General features: G+C 43.7%; 3 protein-coding genes across 7 annotated transcripts; 2 read left to right on the top strand and 1 right to left on the bottom strand.

Moving 5' to 3' along the window:
• The first annotated feature begins 1,170 nt into the window (after positions 1-1,170).
• LOC148415426 (high affinity cationic amino acid transporter 1-like) lies at positions 1,171-9,533 on the top strand. Of its 2 annotated transcripts, XM_088426833.1 has the most exons (13): positions 1,171-1,455; positions 1,756-2,150; positions 2,833-2,991; positions 3,091-3,259; positions 3,330-3,463; positions 4,150-4,372; positions 4,443-4,582; positions 5,409-5,511; positions 6,417-6,604; positions 7,167-7,318; positions 7,389-7,497; positions 8,620-8,678; positions 9,447-9,533. In XM_088426833.1, the coding sequence occupies exons 2-13, from the start codon at positions 1,781-1,783 to the stop codon at positions 9,453-9,455; spliced, it is 1,815 nt and encodes a 604-aa protein (XP_088282959.1). In that variant the 5' UTR covers positions 1,171-1,455; positions 1,756-1,780; the 3' UTR covers positions 9,456-9,533. The 2 variants fall into 2 exon arrangements, with proteins under 2 accessions (XP_088282959.1, XP_088282958.1); XM_088426832.1 differs by lacking the exon at positions 9,447-9,533 and having other exon boundaries at positions 8,620-9,140.
• mtus2b (microtubule associated tumor suppressor candidate 2b) lies at positions 9,470-21,815 on the top strand. 4 transcript variants are annotated; one of them, XR_015867119.1, is made up of 15 exons: positions 9,470-9,617; positions 10,919-12,200; positions 12,556-12,730; positions 12,800-12,976; positions 14,363-14,446; positions 15,334-15,503; positions 17,880-17,946; positions 18,843-19,057; positions 19,138-19,243; positions 19,307-19,380; positions 19,526-19,624; positions 19,738-19,857; positions 19,955-20,055; positions 20,253-20,643; positions 20,730-21,815. XR_015867119.1 is itself a non-coding variant. In XM_088426830.1 (14 exons), the coding sequence occupies exons 2-14, from the start codon at positions 11,013-11,015 to the stop codon at positions 20,458-20,460; spliced, it is 2,784 nt and encodes a 927-aa protein (XP_088282956.1). In that variant the 5' UTR covers positions 9,470-9,617; positions 10,919-11,012; the 3' UTR covers positions 20,461-21,815. The 4 variants fall into 4 exon arrangements, 2 of the variants coding, with proteins under 2 accessions (XP_088282956.1, XP_088282957.1); XR_015867120.1 differs by lacking the exon at positions 20,730-21,815 and having other exon boundaries at positions 19,939-20,055; positions 20,253-20,270; XM_088426830.1 differs by having other exon boundaries at positions 20,253-21,815.
• On the bottom strand, positions 21,326-25,591 carry stoml3a (stomatin (EPB72)-like 3a). The gene is made up of 7 exons (XM_088426836.1): positions 25,041-25,591; positions 24,794-24,897; positions 24,003-24,075; positions 23,327-23,409; positions 22,790-22,993; positions 22,550-22,684; positions 21,326-22,339 (listed from the first exon to the last, which is right to left on the bottom strand). Exons 1-7 carry the CDS (start codon positions 25,117-25,119, stop codon positions 22,151-22,153), a joined length of 867 nt encoding a protein of 288 aa, XP_088282962.1. The 5' UTR covers positions 25,120-25,591; the 3' UTR covers positions 21,326-22,150.
• Positions 25,592-25,796: the final 205 nt, after the last annotated feature.

Raw genomic sequence — 25,796 nt, forward strand, 5'->3', positions numbered from 1 at the left:
TTGGACTATTTTATTTGTATTATTTACAAAGCCTTTTAACAAATTAAGCAAATCAGAAACTAAACGACAAATATTTTTTAGGAATTATTTTATAGATTTATTAGGCACGGCTGTTGTCTTACACTTTTAGGACTTTTTAACTCGTAAATCACCTTCAGCAAGCCGAATGCTACACATCAACATCACATCAAAGGGGTAAGTAATTTTACATTATTTTATCTTTTTTTTTTCTCCATCTGTGACAGTAAACAGGAATAATCATGATTTACTTGAACTAAGTTTTTTTTTAATTGATCTCGTTCAGCAAGTTCAGTCTTTAAAGGATGTTTTGTTTTTGTTTTTTTGAACAGACGCCTGTATGATGTTCTTCCAGCATTCTCCACTTTTATCAAAGGAACCATGTGCCGTCATGTACAGAATCTAAAAAGGGTCTTGTTTAATGCAAGTGTGTCTATGATGTATATCTTGAGTTATCAGCTTTACAAGCTCCACATATGGCAGCTTTTCATGCTGGGGGAAAAAAAATCACATTTGCATGCATGTCACACTATCACAGCAATGTCACTTCTTCTTTGTGCTAATGTGCTGTGCTCAAAAAAACACTGCGAACTGAACTGATTTTTTTTTCTCAAACATGAGAATCGGTATTTCTTACAACACCCAACTGAATTTGATGTCAAAGTTTGTAACATTTTAACTTTATTCTTTGAATTGAAAGGAAATACACAACTATAATCCTTTTCATTTCTCAGTTTGGTACGCTTGCGCCACCTTGTGGTCGCAAAATGGCGACAGCTCAAATCATGAAGTTGTACTCGATACCGTTGCAGAAACGACTGTTTTATATTCGGTGCTGCGAAAGCTTTAGGAACATCTCTTCCTTGCCGTTGTCGCCATCTATTGGTAGAAAGACGGAAGTACAGTCTTAGAGACGGGCTTACATAGTTGTATGCCCGTCTTCACATTTTCGCTAATAATTATTTTCCGCATTGGCTTAAAATTTTGACATAATAAATCGAAGCAAACATTTTCGTCGTAAAAGTATGATTTTTTTACTCGTACTTCCACGATGATTTTGATACACAAACTACGAATGATTTGGCCAAAAGACGGAAAGTGCGGATCGAAAAGAACATACGTTTTTACCCAAACGTCAACATGAAGGCTAGCGTTAGCCCTCGTCGCTTTGACGCGACTGACGTCAACTATAATACGCCACCGAGACGTCCCGGTTGTTCTCTCTCGTCGCTGGAAAATAACAAAATACAGAGAGGGGATGCAAATGGGGCGATGTCAACACGTAAACTAAGCAGTGCGTTCGTATTTCCGCTCTTGTTGAAGCTGTGCAGGAAGTAGCCTCCTGTGTGTGGGCTCTCTTCCTCAGGGTGGCGCCAGATACAACGCTTTTCTCACAAATAAAATATGAAGAAACGCTTCTTGTTTTTTCCGTAAAAGGTAAGATACAACCTTAAAACGGAGACGAGACACGATGGTTACATGCGAGTAATTATTTGTGCTTTGGGTATTGAGAGAGAAATGACGGATAGTTTGGAAAACAAAAGCCTCTGGGACCGTTGTCCAAGCTATGGCCCGTGGGCTATTTGGGGACAACCCGTCCATATTTTTACGGCCGGTCGCATATACTAAATACGGCCTGGACGTGCCATCTAGAGTGACCCCCCCAAAAAAAGTGTTTTACAAGGCTTCATTTTTCTATGACTCGTCCTAATATTGTGCGCGGCTTTGCACCCCCAGGCGCCGTCCCACCTTGTCGGGCGCGATGATGGCGGACGCCCTGAAGCGCTTGGGGAAGCAGCTGCTTCGCATCAAGGTGGTGGACCCCAGCAGCGAGGACACCCGCCTGTCGCGCTGCCTCACCACCTTCGACCTGGTGGCGCTGGGCGTGGGGAGCACGCTGGGCGCCGGCGTCTACGTGGTGGCCGGCAGCGTGGCCAAAGACAACTCGGGACCCGCCATCATCCTGTCCTTCCTCATCGCCGCCGTGGCGTCCATCCTGGCCGGCCTGTGCTACGCCGAGTTTGGCGCCCGCGTGCCCAAAACGGGCTCGGCGTACCTTTACAGCTACGTGACGGCCGGAGAGTTGATGGCCTTCGTCACGGGATGGAACCTCCTCATGTCCTACGCCATCGGTCAGACGTTTTCACGTTCTTTAGCATTGAAAGACAGCCGGGAGCTGAAATTTCACCGTTCCGCTTCTAAATTGTGTCATGAAGAAATGATTCACGACCTACTAACTCACTTAAACCGAAGATGTATTTCTACGTATAAATTCCAGACATTTAATCCCAATATTTATAAAATAATAAAATCCCCCAATATTTAGGTCTTTTTTTCCACAAGAATATATATATGTACTTATTTAGGGCTGTTGTTTTTTTTAATTAATGATTACCTCTTAATTGGTGAATTAAAAAATTAATCATTAACTCACTCAATGCCAAAGACGTATTTCTACGTGTATACAACGTACATATAGAGTCTGGACTTTTAATGTCATTTATTAGGGGTTTTTTTCCCCCCAAAAAACGTCGATTAGTCGATTCGTTGTTTCACCTTTAATTTTGTGGCATTTAGGCACGCTATGCGCAAGGTATAAAATCATCCAATCCCAAAGACGTATCGGTACGTCTACAGAGTCCGAACGTATCTATGTTCCTCTTTAGGCCTGTTTTCCAATTATCGATTATTGTTTAATCGTTGGCATTAAAAAATGAATCACGACCTTTTAACTCATTCAGTGCCAAAAACGTATTTCATGAGTTTTCATAAAAAGACGCACCTGGGTCAGATTTTGTTTTGGTTCATCCGCAGGTACTTCAAGCGTGGCCAAAACGTGGAGCAGCACCTTTGACATGCTCATCGGAGGCGGGATCAAGAGGTGGAGCAAAAACGCCATCCCCATGAACTTGGCCGGCGTCCTGTCGGAATACCCCGATTTCTTTTCCGTCTTTATCATCATGGTTTTGACAGGTCAGAATGTCGAAATGCTAAAGAAAATGCTATTAAAAAAAAAACAAAGCGGACGTTGTCACGTTAGCATAATGTCGTTCCAAAACAAAACGTTGGCAGGCTTGCTGGGCTTTGGCGTGAAGGAGTCGGCGCTGGTGGGCAAAATCTTCACCACCATCAACATGGCGGTCCTCGTGTCGGTGATGATCGGCGGCGTGATCAAGGGAGACCCAAAAAACTGGAACGTGCGCGCCAAGGACATCCTCGACGTCACCATGGCGACCAACAAGTGAGCGGCGGGAGCACAGCCGCGTCGTCCCCAAAGGGATGACGTCATCTTTTTTGTTTTGCTTTGTCAGCGCATCGGATTATGAGTCGATGAAGAAAAGTGTGGGCGAAGGGGGCTTCATGCCTTTTGGCTGGACGGGGGTCTTCTCTGGGGCCGCCACCTGCTTTTACGCCTTTATCGGATTTGAATGTATCGCCACGACAGGTGGGTGCTAGCTTTTTTCAAAGTCGTACCTGCGTAAAGAAAAGTTTAAAAACAAATTGCAAGACCAGTCTATGGTGTTTTAACACTTTAGTGCCACTGACGTGAAAAGACGTCAGCGGAAAACCAACCCAGGAGCACCGTTGACGTCAATTTTTTTTTTGCGCAATAATTACTTTAGCTACTCAAGCACTAAGCTAATCTATTACTTTAGTAGCTTAAGTAATACCTAATTACTAAAATACGTAATGGAATTGATGTCATATCTTTATATGATATATATCTTTATAATGAATTAAAGTGATCAATTAAGGTAATTAAGTGCTAAAGTAATCGTTTACTTACTAAAGTAAAGTAATTTATTAATGTATAAAGTGATAACTTTCGTTCTTAATTACCTGAAGTAATTGATTTCTATTTAATTCATTTAGTACCAGTTATTTTTAGACACTTTGTAAATTTGAAAAACAAAAACAACATAAAAATACGTCTTTTCGCATTGAATGAGTGTAGATAATGAGGAAAGATTTTACCCCAGTAGAAAAAAAACGTTCTAACAGAAGCAGAAAAGAAAACCAGAATTTGGAACGTAACTAACTCCTTATTAAAAAAAAGTTTTTGCCAGGCGGCAGTGCCCTCTAGCGGCCTTGCCTTGACATCGCGTAACTGGCTCAAACGCGCCTCGGCAGGTGAGGAGGCGAAGAACCCGCAGAAGGCCATCCCCGTGGGCATCATCAGCTCGCTGCTCATCTGCCTGGTGATGTACGTGGGCGTGTCCAGCGCCCTCACCCTCTTGATGCCCTACTACCTCCTGGACCGGAACAACCCGCTGCCCTCCGCCTTCAAGCACGTGGGCTGGCTGGCGGCCACCAACGCCGTGGCGGCCGGCTCGCTCTGCGCGCTCTCCACCAGGTCCCCGAACGCGCGCGGATCTTGACCCGGGCCGAGCCCCCGTACTAACGCGCCGGTTGTGGCCGTCTAGTTTGTTGGGCGCCATGTTCCCCATGCCCAGAGTGATTTGGGCCATGGCGGAAGACGGCCTGCTCTTCAGATGTTTGGCCAGGATCAACAATCGCACCAAAACGCCCCTGGTAGCCACCGTCGCCTCTGGACTCGTCGCCGGTGAGTCCAAAAGTCTCAAGGCTTTCAACTCGGCCGCCCGTAAATCCAATCGGTTCGATCGGAAAACCGTTGTTCCAAAGTGTAGGGACGTATTTAATCCCGTGTATCAAAGGTCTTTTTTTTTTACCTCTCGAGTTTATAATTGGCGAATCGATTAATCGTATTTCACCTGTAAATTGTGGCATTAAGTTATACAAAGGTAGAGACTCATTCAATCCCAAAGACGTATTCCAGACATTTAAACGGATCTACTTAGTTCGGGCGCTTTTTGTTTTCTAATTGTCGATTCATTAATCGTTACCTCTAAATTGTGGCGTCAAGAAATTAATCACAATGTCGCAACTAATTCAATGCCAAAGACGTATTTGCGGACTTTTAATCCGTCATATTTAGCCCCCTTCCCAAATTGATAGTTGATTAATCGACTAATCGTTTTTCATCTGATTGTTGATCAATCGACTAATCGTTTTTCATCTCTAAATTGTGGCATCTAACAAGGTATTCAGTTACCAAAGATATTCATATGCTTATACAGAGACATTTAAATCAACGTACTTATTTGGAGCTTTTTGTTTTTAAATTGTCGATTAGTTGATTCATCATTAAATGATTAATCGTTACCTCTAAATTGTGGCATTGCTAAATGAATCACAGTCTAGTAACTCATCTTATGCAGAACGGGTCTTTTTTCCTCCCTAAAATCCAGATTTGTAATCCCATGTATGTAGGCCTTTTTTTTTTCCCAAATTGATGATTAGTCGATTAATCATTTTTGGGCCTTTACTGGATTACGCTAACGTCTGGCAGTCTTGTTGCGCCGCTGCAGCTCTGATGGCCGTGCTGTTCGACTTGAAGGATCTGGTGGACCTCATGTCCATCGGCGCTCTGCTAGCTTACACCTTGGTGGCCGCGTGCGTCCTCATCCTCAGGTACGTCCCTCGCAGACGGTCCACGCAAAACATTTGCAAGAATGAGACATTCATTCATCGTTTTAGGAGAAATTTGTAGTATTGTGTAAAATTGTGCTATTGCAAATCAAGCTGCATGAAGCACTTTGGATGTTTATTTTTTTTTATCCTGTAGATGGCACCATTGCTTAAACAATACAATGGAAACGGAGTACATTTCCATTGCACTAGCCTTCATTTTTAAACCAATAGCACCATCTAGATTAAAAAAAAAAACACAGTAATTACTTTTTTTTTTCTTCAGTGGGGCAGCCATTTTGTAATTTGCTGTCAACTGAAAAACAAAAACAGTTGTTCAGTGTAATGGTTCAGCTGTTTTTTGAGTTTCGTCACGTGACCTTCACAAGCTGAGCTGTGATTGGTTGTTACCAGATACAACTCACGTCATTTTCAGGCAAAACAAGTGAACAAAATGGCCGCCTCTGAAATGAATAAAAATGGGTACATTTTACTGCTCGATTCATGTTCCATAAACACAGTATTAACTCTTCACCGCTAAGACAATTAAAACGATTTTTGACTTCTACTGCTTTCCAGTATTGCTTTCCAAATAATATAAAAAATGAAAAATAGTAAAATTATATTTATAATTTATATTTATATTTGTATATGTATTTATAATAAATAAATAAAATATATTTTAACGTATATAATCAGAAAGTAAAATTATGTATTTATATATAATTAACATGTATAATTTATAAAATAAAATATGATGAAAATGAAAAACTATCAAGAAATGAACGGTACGAATCCGTGCCATAGCAAGGGAAAATTGTAAATGATTTTGCGGACCCCCAGGTTACGGCTGAGGGACCCCACTTTGAGACCTTGCGGTCGGGTCTAAAATGATCTGTGGTGTGAAGGTACAAGCCTGACAGGAGCGCCACCTTCGAGACGGAAACCTTGGAGGGCGAAATGGTTATCGAAGGCGACGGGGGGCACCCCAAAAAAGAAGATTTCTGCACCGCCGTCGGCCGCCTGCTCTTCCGGCCGGACAAACAACCCACTCCCCGTTCCGGATTCGCCGTGGTCGTTTGCACCGGCGTGCTCGGTAAGATTATGGCAGCCGACCGATCTACTGCCGTCGACGACTTATCGACGTCAACCTTTTTTAATTCATTGGATCCCAAAGACGTATTTTCACGAGTCTGGAGGTATTCATGTTTTTTGTTTCTTTTTTTAAGAAACGAAACGATTTAGTTGAAATACAGCCATTTTTACACACGAAACTCTTGAACATGTGTGAAAAAATAGCATAAAAATTAAAATATGTAAATAGGAACCTGGAATGACTATTAAAATATGCCTTTGTGATGGGTAAGTATCAATACCAGGTATCGGTGTCAATAACAGCGATCGTGATGGAAGACCAGTGTTGGCTGCCCTCTTGTGGCCAATTTAGAAATGAGTAAAAATATGTCTTTTGGATTGAATGAGTTAATATTATGACTTATTGAGGGATGGGCAAGTTTCAATACCAGGTATGAGTATCATACGTGTTGCATACCAATATCTGCTGCAAACAGTATCTGCTGCCCCCTTGTGGCCAGAAATGCGTGGAGTCAGCTGGCCAGTCGAAATGAAACGCATAAAGTTTTGCTTTTCTCCGGCAGTGCTTTTGGCGTCGTTGTTCAGCAGCGTAGCCGTCATGTGCAAGCAAACCGCGTGGTGTCCTTACGTCCTGGGCGCCATCGTTTTCCTGTGCTTGGGCGTCGCCGTTGTGGTGTGGAGACAACCGCAAAACGACGCCAAGCTCTCCTTCAAAGTGAGCCTTTTCCGGCCTTCCCCTTTTCGCACGCCGGGCTTGTAACGTGGGAGCAAACGTCCGCTCGCAGGTCCCTCTGGTGCCGTTCGTCCCTCTGGTCAGCATGCTGATCAACTCCTACCTCATGACGCAGCTCCTGACGGGGCCTTGGATGCACTACACCATCTGCATGGCTATAGGTGCTTATTGTTATGACACGTAGCTTTCTGACAAATGGCTATAGGAGTTTATTACATATGGCTGTCGTTGCTTACAGAAATGAAATGTGTCTTGCCTTGCTACTTATTGGTATGCTGCATGGCTGTAGGTGCATATTGTTATTACACATGGCGCACATACAAGTATAGGTGCCACGAGATTATTATGACATGTGCCTATAGGTTTGATACATAGCTATAGGTGCTTATTGTTATCTTTTGGTTAAATATGCTTGTTATATGCTGCTATAGGTGCTTATTGTTATGATGTGGCGTGGTCAAAGGTGTCTTGACACTTGATACTTTCCTATTATTACACATACAGGGGCTTTAGATCCTTATTGTTATGACATGTTGTCTTGTTATGACAGAGGTGCTGATTGTAATGACATGTGGCTAAATTGTTATGACACAGCTATAGGTGCTTATTGTGGCTTTAGATGCTTATTGTTATGACATATGTTGTCTATTGTTATGACAGAGGTGCTGATTGTAATGACATGTGGCTAAATTGTTATGACACAGCTATAGGTGCTTATTATGATGTGGCGTGGTCAAAGGTGTCGACATCTCAGCTATAGCTTCTTGTTACACATACAGGGGCGTTAGATGCTTATTGTTATGACATTTGTTGTCTATTGTTATGAGAGGTGCTGATTGTAATGACATGTGGCAAAATTGTTATGACACAGCTATAGGTGCTTATTGTTATGACATACCGCAATAGGTGCTCATTGTTATGACATGTTGCTGTAAGCGTCTATTGTTATGACACATAGGTGCTATTATGACACTAGGTGCTTGCTATTGCACACAACTAGCTGCTTATCACACAGCTTTAGTTGCTTATTGTTATGACATACTGCAATAGATGCTTATTGTTTTGGCATAGCTATCGATGCTTATTATGACCCAGTTCTAAGTGCTTATTGTTATGACATACTGCAATAGGAGCTTATTGTTATGACACGTTGCGATAGATGCTTATTATGACAACTTTATGGTGCTGATTGTTATGACATGTGACTACAGGTGCTTATTGTTATGATATGTAGCTGTAGGTGTCTATTGGTATGACGCAGATCCTGTAACTTTCTTTTGCAGGTGTCTTCATCTACTTCTTCTACGGCATTCGCAACAGCGCGCTGGCAGAGCGGAACAAGGTGTACGAATACAAACTGGACGGGCGCGGAGACGAGCTCTGATTGTATTGTTCAAAGAGTCAAATTAACGCAGCAGAACGCAGCTGATTACATTTTTGCTACTTGGGTGCCATGGTGCATGGGCTGAGGAAGATGAGATTTTTTTTCCTCCACACTTAGTCATGTATTGTTTCACATCAACAGATCAAGTTGAATGAAAACATCCATTTTTGAATGCATACAGGATTTCATTTTTTTTAGCTGCAGTGTTTTAATTTAATGAAGGCTTTAAAGTCACTGGCGGCCATTATCACCGTGTTTTTTTTTTTTTTTTTCATTTTTTGAATCAGCCCTTTTTACTTTTTTGCCCCAATTGACCTATTATACTTTGTCTTATTTTGTTCCATTCATTTGTTAATTTTAATGTATTTTTGTATTGTTGTCTTTAATATTTTTATAAAATTAAAACATTTTTATAATTGACGTATTTTAAATTGTTTAACTGTCCCATATGGTGTACTTTACAAAGAAATTTCAACATGGATCAAGTCAATTGGCTAAATCCTGCCAGTCACATGTTGCTAGGCAGACTTTGAAAGCATTAGCAGTAAGAAAGAATACTATTTTTCTGCTTGAGAGTTTCACTTGTAAATATGTGTATTTACCCAGTTTGAATAACATTTTATTTACATTTTTTATGCATTTTTCCCCCTTGTCCTTGCGTGTTTTGTTTTTCAAAGAAATACATGCACGCATAAGCGCACAATTAACTTGTTTCTACATGTTCAGGGGTGCTGAAGTTCCGCGTATGAGCACCAGGGGGCGTCCGTGAGCACGTGGGCGTAGCATCCCCCTCCTCTTCCTCCTCTTCCTCCCTGCCTGTTATTTTCGCGGGATGCTGCAGACAGCGCGTCTCCATCATCACGTTGATGAGCAACTGATGTTTCCTCGAGATGCACGGTGAGAACTTTTTCATGTTTCCCTTTTTTCTTGCTAAAACGAGGATTTGAGGTGCGCTTGCAGGTGAGGATGATGACGAGGAAGATGGCGGTTCCGCAAATGTAGTTCGTCTCACATGTATGGATTGTTATTTATTTATCGTACCGCAATACATTATATATGAATCGATTTTATGCAAAATAATCGAGAGTAGGCTGCAAAGGGACTTGTGTACATGTTTTTTTTTTATGCTTGCGTTCCTGGCTTTTTTTTTGGGTCAATTAGAAATCAATTACGTGAATGATAATAATGCATAGTTTGTTGCCTCACATCTGCTGGCAGAGAAAAAGAAGGCGGGGCCAGCGGAGCATCAAAAGCTAAAGTGATGCCTCCGTTTCCATCCTCAATTTTTCATGAGGCCTCCACGTGAAGCCTCTCAATCAAGTGGATATTTTTTAACCGATTGTTTTTTGTTTTTTTTTTACCGCGTGTGAGCGGAATCTCTGTGAAAGCTGGAAGGATATTTTTAGCAAGCAGGTTGCAGGATAACCTGGCCCGACAATGAGGGGGGGAGGGGCAGCCGAGGTGGAAATGTGTTGAGGGGAGGCGTGCGATGGAGAACATAAATTTCCCGCGTCTCCCGGGCGCTGTGAAGGCGTCGCTTCGGGCGCCGTTATCTGTTCCCGCCGAGCGACCGTAATGAACACAAGCCAGCGTGTGTGCGTAAGTGCGCATGTAGGTGCGCCCGTTGAAGTGTAACAAGGGCAAAAGCGTAAATTGTGCAAATGCAGATCATTTCGTGCCTCTACAACCTATTGATTTGGCACTTTTTATGACATTTATGTAGATGATTTATCACATTGCCGTGACAGATGGCTATAAGTGCTTATAAACTAGCTATTGGTGCTTATTGTTATGACATTCAGAAATAGGGGCTTATTGTAATTACATAGGTGCTTATTATGACACGGCATGGCTATAGGTCCTTATTCTTATGCTATGGCTACTGTTAAGACACATAACTATAGTTTAGTCTATTATTATGACACCTGGTATAGGTGCTTATTGTTATATGTGGCTTTCAGTGTGTAAAGATAAAGTATATTTAATACTTACTCCAACCTTTATTTCCAGCTTTACAAGTATCACGGGTTTCATGAGGCCTCGTTTTCCCATCACTACATACAAGCACTGTATTAACAAACTCAAATATATTAATGATGAAAAGGCTCATTTCCACATTGCGCAACATGTACAAAAGCAGATAAGATTAAAGGAAAATGTCACAAATTGTGGAATGACATATAACTATCTTTTTGCAGGATCAGGTGCGGAACTGGAATGACGGTCCCTCAACAGAGTGGAAACACGAAGTAAACGCGCGCTTCTTGAGGGCAACTAATTGCGGATTCCGAAATGTGTGAAAGAGCCGTGCCGTTGCGCAACAACAACTTGGCGGAGGACGCGCCGGCGGACGGGAACGCCAACGACATCAGGACGGATGACGAGGGCGGCGGCGGCAGCAGGTCGGGAGGAAACGACGACCTGTCCGAGCGGGACAAGGTGGTCATCTGGGGGACGGACTCCCAGTGCGACGACCCGGAGTTAGCGGAGTTTGAGATGCTGGAGTGTCAAGAGCTGGAGGCTTACCTGGTGGAGGACGGAGAGGATTTTGTGGGGCTGAGGGAGCGCGGCAAGGAGCAGCCGGCTCCCAGCGGCAGGACGGCAGCGGAGCCGGCAACCGACGCCGGCGTGGACAACCGGACCGAAAACGTTGAGAAAATTCTGGAGTCTTGGGTGGATCTCAACTTGAACTCCACCAAGGATCTGGCATCAGAAGCCCACGAGCACAACAGGAACAACAACCAGAAGAACAAAGCCGCCAAGGGAAGCGGCGAACGCAAGGCGGCTCCTGATAAAAGCACAGAAGCGGACAAAAGCGGGAGCCCTCGCAAAGCGGCGCAGCCCAAAGTCGTCAAGAAACAAGGCTCCTTTGATAACTCCTTGAAAAAACAGAACTCCTTCGACAGGAGCTTCAAGAAACAACTCTCCTTTGAGCACACCTTCAAGAAGCAGCTATCTTTTGAAAATTTCACAAAGAACTCCGTCGAGAGCATCCACCGCTCCTCCAGTCTGGAGAGAAGGAAGCCTTGGGTAAACTCCGGTCGCCCGGTGACACCGGCATCTCCCAGGAAACAACCTCCTGCCTCTCCGGTCAGGGGCCGGGGCGCTCGGGCCCCTAAGACCAGTCTGGGCAGCGGGATCCCCAAACCCGTCACTCCTCTGCAGAAAGACTCTGACGCCAGGAGGTCCTCTTCACCCCCAAAGCCCAAAAACGTACGTCCGAAAATCATCACCTGCGTACGCAAGAATCCTCAAGGCAAATTGCAAGGGAGCGCCGCCGCACCCGAAAGCGCCGCGCACCCCTCAAAACATTCTTCAGCCCACGCGGATCCAAAGATCGGACCTCCGGCCAAAGGCTCGCCTGTGCTTGGCTCCTCGATCCTTGACAAGTACAGGCAGGACATGTCTGGACATGGTTCCTCTGGGATGAAACCAGGCATTGGTCCGCATGAGGACAACCTTGGGAAATGTCCCCAGGAGGTAAGACTCAGATCGAATCGGCAGAGGAAAGATCGGTAGAGTTGTACTGTACGTAGTCGTTAGTTCGCTCTGCAATTGGTTGTTTAATAAGTTGTTCAGTCGACCACCAGGGTGCGTTGTATCCTCCATGATGTATCTAGCGAATATAACACTACTTCCGGTACCCCTAGCGGTGGTTAGAGTAAAGCTTGGTAGATTCTGAAACTTCACAATGCGTCATTAAAATGACGTTTTTAAGCAAAATAGTTCCTAGAAATGACAAGTTTTTATTGGAAAACATTTACAATAAAAATGAATGTTAACAGACCCTACGATTTTTTTCTCCTTGACATTGAAACATTTTTTTGTCTACCAGCACATCCCTCAAGATGGAGCCGGCGTCTACCGCTCCCCCAGAGGTGCGAGGCCTCAACTGGGCCTGGGCGCCGTCACCAGACAACCCACCGCCAAAACACGAGTTCAGCAAGCCAGTCAAAAGTCAGCGACGGTGCTCGGCCAACCCGGAAGTCACAACTACCGGGAAGCTTCGGGTTAGAGGCCTCCAAGGTTTTTACGGTTGCTCACCTGCTGCTTCTAACAATTTTCGCCATCTGTCCTAGGGGAACAAAGGAAGTCAGGCCCAGAAAGCTCCCCCAGAAACCTGCTGAAATCAGGCCAGTCTGGTCTTCGCCCTCCGGGGTTCTCCGCAATTCCTCCCGCCAGAGTGACTACCGCGGGCATCGTGAGGAGCTTGTCGTCCATGTCCAATGACAGCAATACTTACCGGACTTCTCAGAGTAAGTCCTTTCTGTTAAAAACCGCCAAATCTGTAACATAATGGTGTGTTTAGCCATTGTTAGCCTTTAGCATAAGTTCCATTCGCCACTTCCAAGTTCTTTACTTGGCTCAGGTTAGTCATAAATCAAGACATAACATTTTGCTAATCTAGTACACACACGATGATAAAACAGTGTCACTGCTATCACCAGAATCGCTGTAGCTAACAAATTATGTCAAAGGTTTAGCAAATTATAACTCATAGCGAAATATAGCTAACCACAACATTACCTAAAAATCATTTTAGTCATCTGAAACTATCACTAAAGTTGTTCAATGTAACTCATGTTAGAGCTAGCTAGTCCTTGCTGACAGCTAATGCTATAGCTTTCAAAAGCTAAATTTAGCACATATCAAACTACAACTTGCTGATGTAAAAAAAAAATAAATGGCATGGGACGTCATTTCCCATCACAACCTCATACTGAACTATGGCTAATGTTGACAGCAGCCAGCAAATTGTATAAGCTAAATGTTAGCTTTAGCTCATCTGAAACTTTGTAAGCGAAACCGCTAGCGCTAGCTGACTGCTAATTTTATCGCTATGGCTAATAATTTGAAAGCTAACTTTCAAATCAGATAGCAAATTAACCATCTAACACCAAAATGCAGAGCTTGCACCAAATATCCTTAACTTGAATTTGCGCAGTCTATGAAATATAAAAGTAGGTCAAAAGAAAACAGTGCAATCTGACCCAGTTTGCCTTCAATAATCATTATCTACTATTATTAGTAGGCCTTTAGGCCGCTTAAAATCCGTGGCGTCCAAAATTTGGAGCGTAATCGGGACAAAGAGGGATTATTATTATTATTAGAGAGAGGGGAAATGCACAATAATTTGTTGCTAAAAAAGGAAAAAGCCACTGAGGAGCTCCAGTCCAGTCCGTTGAGACCTTCGGCCCACTTATGAATCCCGTCTGCGCTTCTGGATTTTTGCGGGTGTGGGGGATAACGTTGGGCCTCCGGCGTTTTATGACGTTTTTAATAATTGAACACTTTCTTGCTCATCAAACATAACACATCCAATGAATAATTAAGCTTCTTTTCTTCTATTGCTGGTGAATTTTGAGAACCCCTGAAATATTTTTTGAATGAAAATATTTTTCCTTCAAAATAATTTGACATGTTCCCTAAAAAGAGTTTTGTTATTTTTAAATTCAATATAAACACAATATAATAGTACTATGTGGTAAATGACGTAAACCTTGCATGACAACAATCGAGTGTTGAGAATTTGCGCCCCTCAGTGGTCAGAGAGGGCATAAGCCATTTCGTTTTAAACTACAGCAACAAATGCAAAGCAGTTTATATTTTTATGTGTCCATTTTTCTTTGCTCACTTCACAGCTTTGAGAAGAGAGGCGCCGAAGGAGTCCGAGGCGTCCTCCCCTAAAAAATGTGCATTGGTCTTGCCCAAGCCTCAATCCCCTGGTGAGTCCCTGCAAATACTTTTGCACTACTGCAAATGTCGCGTGTGTATGTGTGTGCATAAACGTATTTATATTCCCTTGATTTCCGCTACATTTTGGGGACTGAATTCTATGTTTTACTCTCTTCGTGGGGACCTCTTGCTGTCATTGTGGTGGACCTCACAAATCCCTAATTCAGATTAGGGTTAAGGGCTCGGACATGCATCATGTCAGCAGGATGACTGCCCCCCCCCGCCAATGTGTGTGTGTGTGTGTGTGTGTGTGTGTGTGTGTGTGTGTGTCCTTGATTGTTTGCTACATGTTAGATGAACAGTTCCCAGGTTTTAAACTGTCTTTGTCGGGACCACGTGGCCTTGTGGGGACCGTTTTGGTGGACCCCACAATTTCACACTTCTTTTTCGAGTATAAAATAGGATTTTCTTTGAAGTTCAGGTTTGGCAATGTGATTGTAACTTTATGGTTAAAGGTTGGGAAATGCATTTTCTCACTGGTGTCAAATTCAAGGCCCGGGGGCCAGATTGGGCCCGCCACATCATTTTATGTGGCCCGCGAAATGTTGATCAAGTGTCCGGCTCAAATAACAAGTTGTTTTCAATACATTTATTTGACCACCGGCCCTCAACTACAATTTGGCCCTGAATAAATGACACCCCTACAGGATGTCAATGGGATGTCCCCACTACGATAGAAACCCCCCGCGCATGTGTGTGTCTGGTTACTGGAAAGAGGAGGCATTGATCCGTGTTATCACCGCGGCCACGTTTTCCATCGTCATCCATCTCGGGCAAGCACTCGATCAGCGGAGGCGGCCGAGCAACCCGTCCGCTGTTGCCGCGGCAACCGCCTCGGCAGCCACGGTCCCTCCCAGTCGTTCCTTTGACTTTGCAGCGCGCGGGCGGTGCGGCCCGTCGCAGGATGTGGACCGGGCGCTCATCACGCTGCTGAGGGAGCGCTGCGAGCAGCAAGGCCGCCAACTGCGCCACCTGCAGGCGCAGCTCAAGGAGGCCTCGCTCTGCATGAGCGTCTTCTCCATCACCACGCAGCACTTTTGTCGCAAGGTATGTGCCACACGCAAGATGGCCGCCGCAAGCATTTGCCGCGTATCAAAAATCATTGACAGTATTTCTCATTATCGTTTTTGTTGTACATTGTTGTGGTTTTACTTCAATTTTATACGTTTCATGTTTATTTCAAATATTATTATTATAGTATTTGTTTTTGATTTTTTTGTATAGTTACATATGCACATAATATGTACATATATACATATATATTTATATCTTTCTAGAGTATATACTTTATAAAACTGCATAATACTATATATAAACAATAGCATATATATATATATATATATATATATATATATATATATATATATATATATATATATATATATATATATATATATATATGAATGTATATATATGAATGTATATAAAATTCAAGATTCTAGAGTCTTATTGTCATCAAGTAATACCACACAATGAAATTCTTATTCTTTTCACTTCCCCGAGCAGACTACATTCCATAACCGAGCAAATAACAAGTTAGGCAATAAAACAAAAACAATCCATAACCGAGCAAATAATAAGGTAGGCAATAAAACCAAACCAATCCATAACCGAGCAAATAATAAGGTAGGCAATAAAACAAAAACTAAAAAACAGTAATAGCGCAATAAGTAATAGTGAATGACTAATGAAAACTTACATATTACATATATTACATATTACATAACTTGCATATCAGTAGACTGAATGGAAGAAACGTGAGGAAGATGGAGCAAAATACGTAGTGCAAAATCTGCATTTATCAGCTTTCCCGCACTGCGCAGGGTTCGTCAGACGCAAGTGTTTTGGGGTATGGAGCCTTTTTGAACGGCCCGTGGACGCAAATGAAGGGCACGGCGTTTGCGCAAGGGGTGGCGTCTTAGCAGGCGTTGAAGGGGTTAAGCAAAGAAGGACTGGGCGTGCTCGGCGGAGCGGGGCTTAGCCCGTCTTTGTTCCAGACGGCGGCAGACGAGGTGAGGCTTTCCCCTCCCTCTTTTCCTCCTCCTCCTCCTCCTCCTCCTCCTCCTCCATCCGAGGGATGCCGCGGCGGGCCGAGCGCGCTTGCGGGCCGCGGCTGCCGTCGGCCGCCTCGTCCGGAGGACGCGGTAAAAAGCCGGCGGCCGGACCGTCGCTCGGTCCGCGCCCTTTGCGTCTCGCCTGTTTTGGGGAAGCTTCGCGGTTTTGGGGCCGGTCTTTCCGGACGGGCCGGTCTGCCGCCGCGCCGCCTCTTAATCATCTTATGATAATTAACGCTGTCGTCGTGCCGATAGGAGATGGAGCGCTTTCGCTTTCTGCGTTGAGTTGAGCTAAGTGTGTGTGTTGCTGTCATTTGCCAATTGGATATGTCAAGTGGATGTGTCTGCCCACTCTTTTTAGCCCGTAGGCCATTTGGGGTTTTTATAAAAAGTAAAAAAACAATCAAAATCCCATGTGTGTTTGTAAATTCAAGAATTTTTTAGGTATAAAGTATGTATATATGTGTACACCGTATATATGTAAATATATCCATGTATGTACATTTTACACATATACTGTATGTATGTATATACATATATATGTGTGTATATAATGTATATGTAGATGTACACATGTATAGATGCGTATTTGTGAATATATATAACTTTAATACAGGTCATATGTTTTAATAAACGTTTTTAAAGATGTATTGTGTAAAGATAACAGCAGCCAATGTTAACATATTGAGTTCATTGTTTTAATATATATAAAAACAAAATGACAAAAATGTTATTTTATAGTTCTGTTAGGTCAATTTTCTGGTACTTATCCTTTGTCATACAATGGAAAAAAAAAAAAAAAAGATCCTAAATAATATGTTGCCTACACCTGATCCAGGATTTACTATTCTGGAATAAGATTGCGAGCGGGTCTATCATCCAAAGTGAAGAAAAATTTAATCATAAAGTCAACTTTGCAAATCTAAGAGGAAGTATAACTCGGTGAAGCATTTTTTTAGAATTTTGATAAGAAAAACGGAAGATTAAAACGGCTGTGACCTGCAATATAAGCGGCGTTGAGTTTTTGGGTGCCGAGGTGCAGCGCGGCGGCGCCACGGCACGCGTCACACTTCACCCGCGGCTTATTTCAGCTTTTAGCGTTCTTAGCATCCATGTTCTGGACTCCATCCGTTCTTTATTCCACAAAGTAATCAATCGGGAGCCGCCGTAAAAAAAAAACGTTGCCATGGCGATGGAGATGAAGGTCACGTGACTCCCCAGAGAGCCGAGTCAGCGGGCGGCAGGGCGGGACCGACGCGGACGGAGGGTAGGGGGGGGTAGGATGACGAGTAACAAACCCATATAGCCTGGGTGATGTCATAAAATGTCATCAATCAAAAGGTAACGTGCGGCATGTGGTGCGTTGCAGAGCGAGAGCGCAGCTGTGAGGGAAGGGGAACTGTCCCAGGAGCTCGCCAGGATCAGGGATGAAGTGGGTAAGGCGCTGAAAAAAAAAACAAATGCTATACGGCTAGCTATGTGCTGGCTAGCTGTCTTCGCTTAGTTTAGTTTTAAAGGGGAAGTCAACCCCAAAATTCTTTTCACAATAATAAGAAATTCATACTTTGAAAAACATTACGGATGTCACATGACTAACGGGTCAGCCATGATTGGTCATTACCGGACGTAATAGTGTTTTGATTCATTTTATTAGTATTTGAATTATTTTTTTTTCAATTGTTTTGAATTCATTGTATGTGAAAAATGTCATGATCAAACTCATTCTTTAGGTGTATTTTTTATTTTGATTGTTTTTAATTGTATGTGAAAAAATTACTTTTCAAATGAACTCATTCAATACCAAACGGGATTTTTTTTTTTTCAAGATTTTTTTCCATTTTTTTTTCAATTGTTATGCCGGCGGTGTTCAAACTACGGCCTGGGAGCCATTTGCGGCCCGCCATCCACATTTTAGCGGCTCACGGCAAATACTAAAATTTGAACGTGACCCATAATGTTATGTAAACAAATAAATACAAATGTCAGGAAATAAAAAAGTAAAAAAATGTAATTTTTTTGAATGAAAACTCATGGTTTATGCGCTGTATAAGGCGCACCCGATTATAAGGCGCACTGTCAGCTTTTGAGAAAATTCAAGGCTTTTAGTTGCTCCCTAGTGCACAAAGTATGGCGCTGTTTGAGAAAATACATCCAAAAAAGCCATTCATGGAGGTGCGCCTTATAATCCGGTGCGTCTTATAGTGCAGACAAGACGGTACGCGTTTTGAGAGAAAATGCGTTTTTCCTCAAAAGTTTCCAAATTCATTCTTGATTAGTATTTAGCTAAAACTGCGCCTCGAGCTCTTTGAGTGATTTGCAACGGCGATGGTAGCTTTCAGCGTGTCCCACTGGGAGCAGCTGCAGCGGGAGAAGCAGGAGCTGGAGCGGCGTTTCGAGGCGGAGCTCGGGAGCTTGCGGGCCGAGCAGCGGCTCCAGCTGGGGGCGCTGGAGGAGCGGCTGAGGGCCCAACATTCGGCCGACGCCCGCGGCCTGAGGGCTCTCCAGCGCGCCCAACTGGACGACCTCAGGACGCAGCAGCAAGAGCAGGTCCGCCGCTCTCGTATTTGCGCTCTCGAAATGCCCACGGCCACTAAACGTTCGGTGCCGATTATTTTTCACGGCGCCAGATGGAGGAGATGAACGAGAACCACCAGGCCTCCCTGCTGGAGATGGAGGCCGCGCACAAGGACACGCTGGCCACCCTGCGCGACGAGCACGCCCGCACCGTCAAAAGTAAGCACTTGGCGCTTACCAGGCCACGAAAATGAATGCCGTCTAATACGTGTCTCGTGTCAGATCTGAAGATGGCCCATGAGCAGCAGAGAAAGTCTCTGGAGGAGGAGTTTGAGAAGATCCGACTCTCCTTACAGGTTCGAACCACCAAATACGATCCTATTTCAACCTTTGGTTTTTGGCGCGTTGTTTCTCTATGTACAATCGACATTTTTTCAAGCGGTCACATTCTACAGTGCCGCAATATAAAGATTCCCAATGCCCGCTGATTGGCTGGTCTAGGATCAGGTGGACATGCTGACCTTCCAGAACAGGAGCCTGAGGGACCGAGCCAAACGCTTCGAGGAAGCCCTCCGCAAGAGCACGGACGAGCAGATTGTAGTAAGACGGCATTAAGTTCAAAAGCGCTCGTTACTGCCACTCACTGGACTGGAGTGGAACTGTATAGCAAGACCAGTGTTTTGCCAGTTAGCTTTGCAATGCGTCCTTTGCAGGACGCTTTGGCGCCATACAAACACATCGAGGAGGACTTGAAAAGCCTGAAGGAGGTTCTGGAGATGAAGAACCAACAAATCCATCAGCAGGACTTGAAGATTACCGAGCTGGAGAAAATAGTAATTGAATTTTCGGAAACCAATTTGGGTGGTTTGCGTCCCCTTTTCCCGTTTGAAGAATTTGAATTTGCGCACGTTCTGGCTTTGTGTCTTTGAGCAGGCTGAAAAGAACGTTCACCTGGAGGAGCGAGTGCAGGTCTTGCAGCAGCAGAACGAGGACCTGAAGGAACGCATCGACAAGAACCTCGCCGTGTCCAGGTGGGCCCACGCTAAAGTTTTGTACTATGTACGCCTGAAACTAGGACACCGTGTTCGAATTGGTTTTTTGCTTTTAGCTGCCCATGCTAACGCTAAAATGTTTTTGGAGCAATTTTTAGATTGCGCATTGTTTTGATTGATATCGTAACAAAAGGTTTTAGCAGTTAGCCGCTAACGCTAATGATGGTGCGGCGCAGGCAACTGTCGGAAGAGAACGCCAACTTGCAGGTGCACGTGGAGAAGGAGAGCACGGAGAAGAAGCGTCTGAGCCGCACCAACGAGGAGCTGCTGTGGCGCCTGCAGACGGGCGAGATCAGCCCCCGCATGTCGCCCGGCGCTTCGCCCGTCCACCGCCCGCCCTCGTTGCCCTCCTCGCCCGCCCGCCCGCACTCCTACCACCAGTGACCGCCGTGGCGCTTTTTTTTTTTTTTTTTTTAACAAAAGACCTTCTCATCCGGCCTTTGTCTGTCATCCAGCACTAGGACGTGCTAAACGACGCCGACGGCGACGTCCGTTTTCTTCCACCAGCGACCGCCTCCGGGGACCAAAGTTTGTTTCTGTCAAATCGACGGAGAACTGAGCGGCTGAGTGAGTTGCGGAGCTCCGTTTAAACACAGGTAGTCCTTTGGCGCCATCGCGTGGCTGCAAATCACACTACTGTTTAACCCCTTCAGCTTGCATGAACTCTATCGAAAAAAAATTGCCGGATGGGATGAGGTTTGGTTTTCCAATGGCTACACGGGACCTGAACCAGGGATCCTTCAGTTGCAGGTGACATTCTCCTGTTGACAGGAACACGGGTATTTTTAATGTTTTCACGCAATTCTACCTGAGAAATGGTTCCAGGGACATTTGGCGATGCTAACCATAGAAGTGGATTTTGAAATTGAGGATTTTTTTTGGAGCTGGCCAAAAATATTGGAAGTACATAACGTACGAGGCAAACCGGTCTCTTTTATTCTCCTTTGAAGAGGAAAACTGTTTTTAAATTTGACAATACGATTCATACTTAAATATGCAGGAAAATTAAATGCCATATTTTTTTTGGTGTTTAGGTTGTTTTTTTTTGTTTGTTTGTTTTTTTGCAAGATGTCTGTATAAGATTCAAGAGTTTTATTGTCAAATGCATTGTAACAACAATTAAAAACGATATGAAGTTAAGATCATTTTATCCAATAGGGCCACACTGAAAAGAAAAATACAATGAAAACGGTGATGAAATTGTACTGGATTTTATTTTATGTTAAAGAATTAGATGTTTTATTACAAGAACAGTAAATAAATATTTAGAATAAATTATTTAGTTTAGTTAATTTGATTACCACCCTCTTGATATGATATACGCAATAATGTTTAGACTTAAGCCGTAATATTACGAGCAAAAACATCCTTGAATTCATGGTGTTGCATTTGTCGCCGTGGGAATTTTGGCAACTGACCAATTATTTTTGTTTTACCTTTAACAGAATATTTTGATGCTTTTTCCAGCTCGTACTTTTCGTTCTTTTTCTTCTCAGCGTGGCCCTTTTAAAATCTTGGGAAAGCCGCTCGTCGGCCATCACTGACAGCCCGGATTTGTTTGGTCTTTGTTTACATTTCTCAAGATTGTACTCAATGATTTGTTGTGTAAAAAGCATGTCTCGTGCATTTTTGTGACTCATGGTCATTTTGTATGTTAGCTCGGCGGTTTGCAAATATTTGTGTTGTCGCCAATGTCCGCTCTTTGTATACTCTCGTATTAAATCACAACAGGAAAGTAACCATGTGTGGATAAATCTTTTGATACACGTTCATGTTTTATATAGATGACATTTGTGAATAGAAATTGCGTACGAAGGAATCACAGTGCTGTTTTACGCAATTGCGATACTAAGACCTATCGATAGGAAAACGAAGCCTCGTGAAACACTTGCAGTATCAATTGTTTCAAGTGTTTCATGAAGCTTCGTTTTCTCAAATGTTTTTGCAAAATATTATTGGCTGGTATTTTGCGCTATCATTAGCTGGTAAAACAGGTACCTGCTTTGAAATCCTTCAATAAAAAAATAACCAAAGCAAATAATCAGAAAAACAATGGATGCCGTTGGTCAACTCGTCACTTGCTCATGAAGCCCTGCAAGACGTCGATGGGAATGGGGAAGACGATGGTGGAGTTCTTCTCGGCGGCGATGCTGTTGAGCGTCTGCAGGTAGCGCAGCTGCAGGGCGGACGGAGCCTCGGCGATTACTAGCGAGGCTTCCTTCAGGGCGCGCGACGCCTTCATCTCGCCCTCCGCTGCGATGATCTGACGCAAAAATGGTCAGTCTTGCATTATCTTTTGGGTAGTCGAAGCACGATATTCGTAAGCCTTGCGGTAGGAAGCTAACAAGCTAGCCTATCCTGTACAGTATCGTTTTACAGTTTTTGAATATTAAAAAGCAGGTTTTTGTGTGAAATATGACTTTGATTCGCCGGCTGCAAATGTAAAGGGAACGTTGCACGGCACGTCACCCACCTTGGCCCGGGCTTCCCGACTGGCCTCCGCCTCTGCAGCCATGGCTCTCTGCAACTGCTGGGGTAACTTGACGTCTTTGATCTCCACCCGTTCCACCTTGATGCCCCACGCGTCCGTGGCTTCGTCCAAGGATTCCTGGCGAGTAACCTTCCGTCAATATCAACTTCGAGGAATAACTATTTTAAAAAACGGGTCTATGAAGGTTATGACCGAAGTTTTTTGGATTTTCAGCGGCAGTACCTGCATGCTGAGCGAGATGCCCTCCCTGTCGGACAGGAGCTCGGCCAGGTTCTTGGTGCCCAGCACGTTTCGGAGGGTGGTCTGGGCCAGCAGCCTCGTGGACGAATGCGCGTTGGTCACGTTGGCCACGGACGAGATGGGACACTGGATGCGAAAGTACACCACGCCGTCCACGCACACCGTCACCGAGTCCTTCGTCAGGATCTGACCGGGTATGAGTGACAAACGCTTTGTGGCATGACGGTATTGTCGATCCCGATACATCGGTATCGCAGCGACACGGTATGGCAGATGCTAGCGACGTATAGGGGTGAATCAAAAAACAGTTCTAACTGGTAAATTGTTTTACTTTTGATTCAAAAGATTCCGCCGTTCCATATCAATTAGAAGCGAATCAAACTCCTAGAATGGGTTCGCACCCCAGATCAAAAACCCTATCAAATCGTCTTTTGTGAAGCGAAACACACCCCTTGTAGCATAGTATGGTCACACGGTATCAAGATCGTAAGAGTATCAGATTCTCCCGGGGTGTGTTACCTCTTGAGGTGGAATGTCAAAGGACACTGTTCTCAGGTCCACCTTCACAAAGTTATCCGTGCACGGTATAACAAAGAAAAGCCCTGCAAGCCAAAACAAGACAAAATTCATACATTTTGAATGAACTTTTTCAGTTTCAATTGTTATCCGAATAGGCAACCCCTAGAGTGCCGGACGATTTTAAAGAATGTTTCAAAGTTGAGAAAATATCGTGGGCCATGTCAATGTACACTTAGGTGGTATCATATGAAAGATTGGAGTCCGTTCTTTACCCAGAAAAAGGAAGTAAGATTCTACCTTATTGCCTTCTTTAGAAATCACTGTTTTGAATTTTGAATGGCAGTAAATGACCCCGACATGGGCTAAATTTGACACCTATGGGGTGTACCGCTCGACTTCCCGTTTGCAAGCATTTAGAAGGGACGGAAGCGTGGCATATTGAGAGTCATCATGTTTTGACGATCTATACAATATTCTAGCCGCCTAGTGTTTTTTTTTTGTATGCTTTTCGTTTGATATCACACATCACCAGAAAGCTTGGGTCAAGACATTAAAAAAAAGTAAACATGTAGTTGTAGTTGTTTTAAATTATTACAGAAAATTCTCATCCGTGGTACCGAAAGTTAAAAATGTTTCGGAACTCTCTGGGACCCGGCGGCAGGGATCTGAGTCCTACCCGGTCCTTTGGCTTTCCTGTCAATGATTCGACCCAGCCTGAAGATGACGGCTCGTTCGTACTCCTTCACGATCTGCGGGTTGAGACCAGTTAGATCACCTTAAGTGTAGCGTTCATATATTTAAACTGCGTCCAAACACGTTTTTGGTTTTAGTGGTTGTATTAAAGCTAGCTTGTAATTGCTATTGCTAGCAACAATGCGTTTTCTTTTCCATAATCTTGATGAGAGGTCTGTTAATCCACCCAGTATTGACATTAGTATTGACAGTTTTTTTTTTTAAACACCAAATTATAATCGTCTCTCCGTCGTTTCATTTTACCCAGACTACCGGCATCAATTCGTCACCACCAGAAATGGGCATTTTGCATTTTTTTTCCTGGGCCCGCTTCCGTCATTGTCAGTCGGACATTTTTGTTTCAAGCCCTGCCAAGTTCACCCACGATTTTGTCATTATTCATCCTCACCAAATCAGAAGTTTCAGAATCCGAACCAAGAAAACGCCTCGTGTTGATGGGAGACCGATTATGTAACGTCTCGCAAATGTTGTCTCGACAAAAATGCTTCCCGAGCTATTATGAGTTCGCTAAACCAAAAAGACGTTTAGATGCAGTTTCTCTTAACTATCATTTTCATTCTAAGCACCACTGGTACACATAAAAGGCTAAATTCACAAAATTAGGTACACGAGCACGACAAGTTCCAAAAATCGTGTTCAGTGAATCCCTATTGCTCTTGGGTTGATGAGCCAGAGGTTCTCAAAGCTTTTTCCATGAAAAATAGGCGCGCATACCTTGACACACATAAATATCGTAAGCGGGAAGGTGAAACCGATGAAGAGGAGCGAAATGACCACCAAAATCCAGCCGAAACATCCCAACCTTCCTGAGGTTTTATCTGCCGAGGAACACAAGAAAACACACGCGGGCCATGTTGACACGACCGCTAACGCTTAGCTACCGTCGCTAGCTACGTCGGCGCTGTCCAAACATTGAGAGATAATGTCATTCAATCGAGAAAAAAAAAAGAAAAGGCTTTACCTTCGACGACGTCCGTGGAGTTGATCTCCAGTTTACCTTGCGTCACCATGTCGGCCGTGCTGGACGTGGCGGAGATCATCCGAGAGGGATTGCGTGTGTGCGTGCGTTGAACCTGAGAGGTAGGGCCCGAGCGACGAGGGGCCCGTCCTCACGGGTGCCAACGGGACGGCGACGCCGAGGCCCGGTCGACGCGTGACTATGACACCTGCCGCGTCGTGAATAATCCATGCGCGGGCCGCAAGTCGACACCGGCGACCACGATTATGTCTCGCCGGCCTTGTAACGGGAGACTTTCGGAAATAATCCGCTCGCGTACGTTACCGGAGATGAATACGCAACTCTTCGCTTGCCTATTGCTGATTTTTTTTTTTTAATTGTACTTTTTTTTAATTGTACTTTTTTAATTGTACCTGTCCTCGATTGTCAGTTATATATTTTTTTTATACCAATTATCGGTAAACTCGGCACATTATTTCTATATATTTTTTTATATATTTACTTCTGCTTTATAAAATATAGTTTACATTAATCTACAAAATTAAGACTTAAATGTGGACAACCCCTTGATATATATATATATATATATATATATATATATATATATATATATATATATAAATGATGTGGAATTATTACCTCTGTCCTCATGTATGTCTCACAATAATGTAGTGGGTTGTGTTGAGTTTTTTTTTTTTTTTTTTTATCCGGTGAATTAAAACGTGTAAGGAAAATGCAGCTGATGGTGATTGTGAATGA

This window comes from Hippichthys cyanospilos, chromosome 11, assembly GCF_059441005.1.
Source record: "Hippichthys cyanospilos isolate Australia breed blue-spotted pipefish chromosome 11, RoL_Hcya_1.0, whole genome shotgun sequence".
In the NCBI taxonomy this organism is placed as follows: Eukaryota; Metazoa; Chordata; class Actinopteri; order Syngnathiformes; family Syngnathidae; genus Hippichthys; species Hippichthys cyanospilos.